The following is an 8325-nucleotide window of genomic DNA, read 5'->3' as shown; positions in this document are numbered from 1 at the left end:
CCGGCCCCCTGTTTGCTTGCGGCCAGGTGAGGGCAGGTGGGAGCCAGGCTGGGGCTGGGGGGGCAGCCACCCACCTCCCTGCTTGTGACCAGAGTTGGCCTGTAGCCCCACAGCATCAGGAGTCACCCAGCGGGGCCATGGCCCCCCACACCGATGCAGGAGAACCCCAAATCTGCACATGCAATTAGACATGGGCAGCAGGGCTGTAATGTGCTCACAGCAACACAGGGCCCCCAGGCAGGTGGGTGCATAAATCCAGACCTGGCACAGAGCGATTCCTCCCAGCCAAGTGCCCCCAAGATCCCACCGGGTCTCTGCCGCTCACAGGCAACCCACAGATGCTGTCTGAGGCTGAGGGACACCGGGAGAGAGGATGGTGCTCAGCCAGACCCTGAAGGAAGAAGGTCAGCGGCATGTGCCCATGGTAGATCACTTTTTATTAAGGTTTGTTACTATAAAAATATATCATAAAACATTGTGGCACGTTTGTCCATTTCCACTCCGGGGCAGAGGCACTGGAAGGCGTGGGCAGAGAGGGCTCCATCCATCGCACCACTGCTCTGGCTGCGGCATGGGGAAGCCAGAAACCGCTCCCTGGAGGAAAAGTCCTCCCTTGCGCTGGGACGGAGCCAGGGACACACCGAGCAATGGCTGGGGACGGAGGCGTTCGCTGCCCTGCATCCAATGGTCTTCAGAGACATGGGAAGGAGAAAGAAAAACTGAAAGCAAGACCAAAAAAAAAAAAAAAGGAAAAAAAAAAGACAAAATAAAGAGGGAAGACTGAGTCTCTTCTGTCACTCCTTTCCAATCCGATGGAGGTAAAGTGTCCCTCCAGGCAGCGTGAGTGAACGTCCTGACCGCGCCGCCCTGCACAGGGATTTGCCGTGGGAGGATGTCACCTCTCATTGCCCGGCTGTCTCCTTGTCCCCACAGGCACCTGCCAGAAGCAGCGGCACTTTGGGTATGGTTTGGTGGCACTTTGGGCTTCAGTTACAGTTTGCAGGTGCTTATTCCAAGAGTCACCGTCCCTAGGCTGCTGCTGCACAGCTCTAGGAAGAGGAGGCTGGGATAGAGAGTCCATGGATGGTATTTAGAGGGTCTGGAGATTTCCCCACAGGTCTGGCAGGTTTTCTGTCCACAACTGCAAGAAGGGTAGAGGGGGAAAAAAAAAATAGACAACAAGGCAGTGGATTGATGGACTCCAAGCACGTCGCTGCAGCCGGGCACATCCCACATCTGCACGCATGCGGACCCTCCTCCCGTAGTCCCCCAAGAGCGGCTCTGCCCCTCTGGGCCCCCCATCCGCCTGCCCCCAGGAAAGCCACCCCTTCAGAAAGGGGCTGCCAGGCTCTGTGTATCAGACCTCTCCCGGGTAAACGGAGAGGAAAGGGGGGACGGACCCCCTGAGTGATAGGGACTGTGATGATGACAGCCACCCCCTGCCATTGCTGGGGATCTGGATCTGCCCGAGGAGGTGACCCAGATCCATCTCAGCCACACAGAGAACACGTCCCACGTACTTTCTTAAAGCCTGAGGTTGGGGTGCCGTGGGAGGGGACTGTGCCACCAGTGCCGGGAAAGGGAAGGGGAAACGCTCTGCCAGTTGTAGGAAAACTCCTCTTGAGCTTGTCCCCAGCCCCAGCTCATCCCAGGCACAGCCCAGCCCCAGGACGCATCACGGTGCAGGGCCCAAGGCTGGACCAGGCCCCCTGTATCCCCCCGCACTGGCCCCGCAGGGGCCTTCGGGGGGGCGGGGGGAGCGGGATACGAAGCATCCCGGGGCTGCTGCGGACATTGGGATAAGCAGGGAGGTTTTTCTGGGAAAATACCGTCTGTGACATCGGAAAAGGTCTGAACTGGAGGGTGAAATTGCCGGGCTGAGATTGTCATTAATTTCCCTCTCTCCTTATTTATTTCTTTCCTTCTCTCCTTCTTTCTTTCCTTCTCTCTCTGTCCCTTTCCCCTCCCACTGCCTCTCCCCCTCACCCCCCCTCGACGCGGGTACCGGGGGCCGCGGGGCCCCGGCCGGCCGCCTTGGGAGCGGTGCGGGGCCGCCAGCCCACCCCGCCGCTCCCCCCCCCCCCGCCGGGCGACCGACCTTCCTCCTCCAGCCCCCCCCCCGCTCGGGGCTGGGGGCGGGGGGGCGTTTTGCCGGATATTTCGATATTTGGGTTGTCCCAGGTACGTAGCGGAACCAGAAAACCGATCGCGATGGAATTAAAAGAGAAAAAAAGCTTTTAAAAGAAAAGGGGGGGGGGGGAAGGAAAGAAAGTAAAAGGAAAGGAAAAATATGTAAAACCAAAAAACCACAAACGTTTCAAGAAAGCCTGTAGGCCTTTCGGCAGAGACAGCTTGAAGATTGGCAAGGCAGAAAACTCAAGCTCCAAGTCACTTACAATACCTCGAAAAATATACTAAATACGCGCAGGTCACCTTTCCTCCTTCGTTCGTTCATTTTCTTTCCTTCCTTTTTTCTTTCCTTCTTTCTCTCTATCTCCTTTTCTTTCTTTTTCTTTCTTTTCCTTTCCTCCCTCTCCCTCGTTTTCTCGCGCTCCGTTTCTCTAATTTTTCAAATAATTGGTTTACAGTCATCTATTTTCACCCATTGATACTCGCAATAACTCATCCCCGGGACAGCTGATGTTATAACTCGCAGCAGGTTGCCATAGTTAGAAGCGGTAAAGGATCGTATAAAAAAAAAAATTAAAAAAAAATTAAAACCCCAGAAAACCAACAATAAAGAAATGGACTAATAAGTGGGAAATTAATTGCAAATGTGAAAAAGAATCGAAAGTCCAATACCACGAAGAAGGAGAAAGATATCGACGGGGTTTTTATACCCAGAACAGATGAGTCGGGATTTTTAAAACGAAACCGCCTACCGAGGAAATAAAGCTTCCATCAATGAACCGAAATAATTAGCGGGAGATAAAAGAAACGTCCCAATTAACCGCCTCGAGTATATACGTTCAGCTCAAGCCCATGTGAGTCTCGGGGGGGTTATCTTTAAATGCTCCCCGCGGCGGGGCATTTATAACGTTAATAATTCCTAGTCGAGATCTCTGCCTTCCGCACTACCTGCACGGCTCCGCGGGAAGAGGGATGCCCTTAGTACCTCTTTTTATCCTCCTTTTCTCCTCTTTTTCTCGTTGTTAATACGCGGAGGAACTGGGGAAAGGCCTCCGACGTGCGGAGGGGCCGCGGGTCCTGACCTGCCCCGCCGCACCCCGCAAATTCCCGGGGCGAGGGGGGGGTTGAAAGCGGAGGATTCGCCCTAAATCCTCCCGCTTCCCGGGCGATTTCCAGCGCAAATGACGAGGAAAACGGATTCCCGGTTTACAATCCCGATGTTCGGGCTGAGGGCGGGCGGGAAGGCGCTGGGCAGGGAGGTGGGGGGGGGCTGGACCGGGACCCATCGAATACTGCGGCGGGGGGCACCGGGGGGGCTCACACCGGCGGGCGGCAGCCGGCGGCCCGGCGGAGCCGGGTTGGGGGGGGGGGGGGGGGAGAAATATTATGGATATTTAAAATACTCAGCGAGGTAACCTCAGCCTGAAGGTGGGGGGACCCGCATCGAGTCCCTTAGCCCCCGCCGTTCCTCTCCCGCCGAGGCCCCGGAGGGGTCCGCCGCCGCGCACCCGCCATTCCCCCCCCCCCGCCCCCGGCTCACCTTCCCTCCCGGGCTGCTTGAACGCCATCGCCGTGGCCAGGTCGCCGCCGTGCACCGCCACGCCGGGCCCGTGGTGGGCCAAGGGGCTACCCTGCGGCTGCCAGGGGTGGCCCGGGGGGATGTAGCCGCCGGCCGGCCCGCCGTAGACGCCGTGCTGGTTGGAGGGGGGGTAGGCGCAGGCCGGGAGGAAGCTGCCCACCGAGGAGAGCCCCGGGGCGGGCTGGGGACAGGCACAAAGAGACACGTAGGGTACGCGGGGAAGCGTGGCTGTGCGGGGAGTGGGCACCGCCGAACGCCAGCGGGGGCTCAAAACAACCCGCCCGGCTCTGGGGGTCGGGGCTGCCCCTTCGGGGACGGGGAGGGGGGGAGCTGGCCGCGGCGGTGCGGAGCCCGGGCGGAGGGGGCATGGGAGCAACGGGAAATCGCCGTCGCCCCCCCCCACCCCCCCGCCTTGTCCCGTCCTGCCCCCCCCCCCCCAGCAGTTACCTGCGGGTATTTGATATCTCCTTCCATGGCAGCCTTGTCGATGCCGTTCACTGCCTGGGCCGGGGGGAAGGCCGTCCTGTTGACGCTGGGCCAGTCTTCCATTTTGGGGGGGTAGGCAGACCCCTCTGTGCCAGCCAGAGCCCCTGGGGAGGAGAGCGCGGCGGCTCCGTTAGCGTTAGCATTCGCCCCTCCATTCCCCCCCTCCCCGGACCCGGCCGCGGCCCGAGCAGGTTTTGTCCCCTGGAGCAGGGATTGGGGTGAAACGGGGGGGAAAGCGCGGGTTTGCAAGTGCCTCTTCTTATAAACCGATGCGGGGGGGGGGGGGGGGCACAGATCAGCCTCGCCTCCCCCTCTCCGCCGGCATCCCGGGGACACAGGGCGGCCCGGGAAAGGCTCGGTCCTGACAGCCGAAATTAGGTGTACCCTGGTTTGGTACCCCACCGCGGGGAGAGGCTGCGCCCCCCCAAAACCCTGTCCCTCGGCTCTTCCCCACCCCCCGTCACTTCCATGCTCCCGATAATTTAGGAGGCCCAATTTCTCTTCTGACGAAGGAGATTTATAAAAGTGACATCGGAATTTTAAAGATAAATGATTGCACGGAGGCAAACGCATGCGGTTGATTTACTCGGGCTTTTGGAAGGATAAAAGGACTCGTACCCCCGCGCCAACACCCCCCCCCCCGCCACGTCCCCGTCCCCCCCAGCCCGGGGCTCGGGGCCAGGCGCTGCCGGCGCTCCCCTCGCCTCCCGCGGCCGCCCGGAGCCCCGGCCACAGCCGCCCCGCCACGCTCCTCGATTCCTCCTCCCCGGCTTGATTTTTAAGAAAACCGGGGCAATTTCTCGGAGGGATCCCCGGGACCGCCGTGCCTCTTTTCCGAGGTTGCTTGCCTTCTTCTTCTCCCCCTTTTTCCTCTCCCCCGGTTTGTTTTCTCCCCTTTTTTACCCCCCTTCCATATATTTTTTTTTTCCTTTGCAAAGGGAAATTCAGGGCTCCGAATTTGCGGTCGGCAATCTATCATCCCTACGAAAATATTTTCCACATTTTTCATAAAAAGTTCAAGATGTCTGAGCCTCGCCGCATCTGGCCCCGCCGCCCCGTCCTGCCGGAACGGGGTGCGGCGATCAAAAAAACACATCCCCCCCCCACCCCCCCAAAAAAAACCCCAAAACCCCACCCCGGGGCGGGGGGGGGACACACACGAAAGAGCTGCTCGCCGGGAGGGGAGGGGGCCGTCCCCCCTGCCCGGGGGCCGGGGTGTCGGCGCGGGGCCGGGGCGCGCTACCCACCCGTCTGCTCCACGAAGGTGCGGATGCCCAGGATGTTGGTGACGGAGTGGGCCGAGGGCCAGGAGCGGGGCAGGCTGACGTGGGCCGCCGCCACGGGGGCGCCGGGGTGACCCCCCATCTTGGCGGCCGGCGATGCCATGGGGCCGGGGTAGGGGTACTGGTAGATGTGGTTGTAGGGCAGGGCGGGCTGCGCGGGGGGCTGCTTGCCGCCGTCGTAGGGGCCGGGCTGGGAGAGGCTGCCGATTTTGTTGCGCAGGATCCTGCTGATGGAGCTGACCGAGGGCACGTTGTACTTGTCGCAGACGCCGTCCGCCAGCAGCCGGTCGCGGATCTCCCAGGCGAAGATGCCGGGGTCGCCCTGCTTGTAGTCTCGGATGTGCTTGACCACGTTGGGGGTGGTGACCCGCGGCTTGCTGCCGCCGATGGCCCCGGGCAGGATGGAGCCGGTCTCGTTGTACCGGGCCAGGATCTTGCTGACGCAGCCGTGCGAGACGCGGAGCTGGCGGCTGATGTCGCAGGGCCGGATGCCGAGCTGCGCCAGCTCCACGATCCGCAGCCGGATGGCGTTGGGCAGCGGCCGCCCGTTCACGAAGACGCCGCCCAGCTGGTTCACCTCCCCGTACGTGTGCTCTGCAGCGGCGGAGCCCGTTACCGGCGGGCACGGTGGCGGAGGGACGGGACGGGACGGGACGGGACGGGACGGGACGGGAGGGTCGCGCCGCCGCCGCCGCCCGGGTTGCGGCCCCCGCCGGCTGCCCAGCCGGAGCACGTCTAGGCGGCAAAGCGGGCGTGGGATGGGGCTGCGGTGGGGAGGGGAAAGGGAAGGGGGGAAGAAAATGGGGTGGCGGGGATGGGGGGGGGGGGAGGAGAAGGGGGGGAAGGGGGAAAAGAGGAGAGGGAGGGAAGGGGAAAAAGGAACCGGGAGCAAAAGGAACCGGGGGAAAGGAAAAGGGGGAAAAGAAGGGAGGGAGGGAAGAAAAGGGGAAGGAGGGGGAAAGGGGGGAAAGGAAAGGAGGGGAAAGAAAAGGGGGGGAAAGAAAAGGGGGAAAGGAAGGAAGGGGGGAAGGGGAAAAGGAAAAGGCGGAAAGGGAAAGGGGGAAAAGGAGAAGGCGGAAAGGGAAAGGGTGAGAAAGAAATGGGGAAAAAGAAGGGAGAAGGGGAAAAAGGAAAGGAAAGGAAAGGAAAGGAAAGGAAAGGAAAGGAAAGGAAAGGAAAGGAAAGGAAAGGAAAGGAAAGGAAAGGAAAGGAAAGGAAAGGAAAGGAAAGGAAAGGAAAGGAAAGGAAAGGAAAGGAAAATGAGAACGAGAGAGAAAGGGAGAAAGAAAGAGAGAAACGGAAAGAAAGGCAAGGAGGAACAAAGAGAGAAAAAGGAGAAATAAAGACACACAAAAAAAGGAGGGAAAAAAAGACAGAAAAAAGGAGAAAAAAAAAAGGAAAAAGGAGAAGCGAGGAGGACGGGAGAAAGAACCGAAAGAAGGGAGCAGAGCGAACGAGAAGGAAGCGGGCAGCCGAGAGCCTTCCCGGCCGGGCACGTCGTGCCGGACCCCCGCCCGCCGCCACGACGGACCGGAGGGCCGCTCCGCAGCCCGGGCCGCAGCGACGGACCCCCTCCCGCCGCCCCCCCCTCCCGCCCGGTGCACCCACCCCCACCCCCGCCCCCGCCCCCCCTCCGCCAAGCGATACGGCGGAGCCCGTCCCGGAGCCCTCCCCGCCGCCGCCCGCGCTTACCCATCGCCCGGCGCCGTGGGAGCTCCGCTCCGCCCGGGGAGGGGGCACCGCCTGCCTGCCGAGCCGCAGCCGCAGCCGCAGCCCCGGCCCCGGCCGCCGCCGCCGGCCCGGCATAGAGGGCCCGGGGAGCGGCGGAGGGCGGGCCGGCTGGGCGGGAGCCGGCGGCGGGGCGGCGGGGGTGTCCTGGCGGCGCCGGGCCGGTTCCCCGCTCGCGGGGAGCCCCCGCCGCTACTTGGGATCAATTTGACGTGGGAAACACGTCAATCTCGGCCGTCACGGTGGAGGCGCCGCCGCCGGCCGCCCATTGGCTCCCGCGCCGCTCCTAAATGGCCGCGGCCGCCGCTCCCCGCCGCGGAGGGGGGGGACGACGGGGGACGGGGGGCGGGGGGGGGGGACGACGACGGGGGGCAGGCACCCTCCGCCCGCCCCCCGCGGGGCCAGCGCCCCGCCACGGCCGGGGCTGCCCGCCCCATCCCCACGGGACGCCCCCCCCCCCCGGGACCGTTTTAGGGCTGCGGGAAGGCGGAGCGGGGTCGACCGTGGGGGTCCCCACGCCCCCCCCCCTTCTTCCTTGAGGCGGCAAGGTCCCCCGCCGGCCCTCTCCCCGCCCTCGTTCCCACGCGCGACGCGGACACGCAGGCCGGGGCGCAGCACCGGCACCTGCCCGGCCTCCAGCCCCGACGGCCGCCGCGGGGCCGGGACCCACGGGCGGGGACATCGCCGGGGGCTCCGGGCGTGGGGGTGGAGGGGGAGGCTTGTGGTTTCGGGGGGAGCCGCCGGTGCCGGTGCGGCCCGGGGGCGAGGGGCTGCGCTCGGCAGCGGGGGGGGAGGCGGTGTTTGCTGCGGGCCGGGGCCGTACACCTTTCCCGCCTGGCTTCCACTGCCACCCACCCCGCATCGAAATCCGCCTTTTTCTTACCCGAATAGTAACGCCCAAAAGCAGCCTCGTACAACGTGGATGGGGCGAGCGTTTGGGGGATTTCCGTGGATTCCCCCCACCCCACTCCAGGAAAGGTCTATCGTGAGTGTTTCCCCGCAAACGACTGAAAGGGCGGGGGGGGGGGGAGTGAGCGGGGAAAGCCGCCTCGCAGCCAGCCGCGGGTATCGCCTTCGCAACCGCATCGAAAATCCGCTCCTCTTCGGGATTTAACGGGG

At 63.1% G+C, this 8325-nt stretch overlaps 1 protein-coding gene across 1 annotated transcript; it reads right to left on the bottom strand.

Annotated features, from left to right (window-relative positions):
- Positions 1–423: 423 nt before the first annotated feature.
- PAX1 (paired box 1) lies at positions 424–7483 on the bottom strand. The gene is made up of 5 exons (XM_052785654.1): positions 7171–7483; positions 5443–6072; positions 4157–4299; positions 3671–3890; positions 424–1141 (listed from the first exon to the last, which is right to left on the bottom strand). Exons 1-5 carry the CDS (start codon positions 7172–7174, stop codon positions 1050–1052), a joined length of 1089 nt encoding a protein of 362 aa, XP_052641614.1. The 5' UTR covers positions 7175–7483; the 3' UTR covers positions 424–1049.
- Positions 7484–8325: the final 842 nt, after the last annotated feature.

The sequence above is a fragment of the Harpia harpyja genome, chromosome 4 (genome assembly GCF_026419915.1).
Source record: "Harpia harpyja isolate bHarHar1 chromosome 4, bHarHar1 primary haplotype, whole genome shotgun sequence".
NCBI lineage: Eukaryota > Metazoa > Chordata > Aves > Accipitriformes > Accipitridae > Harpia > Harpia harpyja.
Note: the sequence above shows the minus strand (reverse complement) of the source record. Positions and strands in the feature narration are given on the sequence as shown.

Excerpts from the sequence above, each read along its gene's own strand:
- PAX1 (XM_052785654.1), bottom strand. Across the intron at positions 4,300-5,442 it reads CACCTTCGTGGAGCAGACGG|GGGCTCTGGCTGGCACAGAG; the intron begins GTGGGTAGCGCG and ends TCTCCTCCCCAG. Across the intron at positions 3,891-4,156 it reads GAGATATCAAATACCCGCAG|CCCGCCCCGGGGCTCTCCTC; the intron begins GTAACTGCTGGG and ends GCCTGTCCCCAG.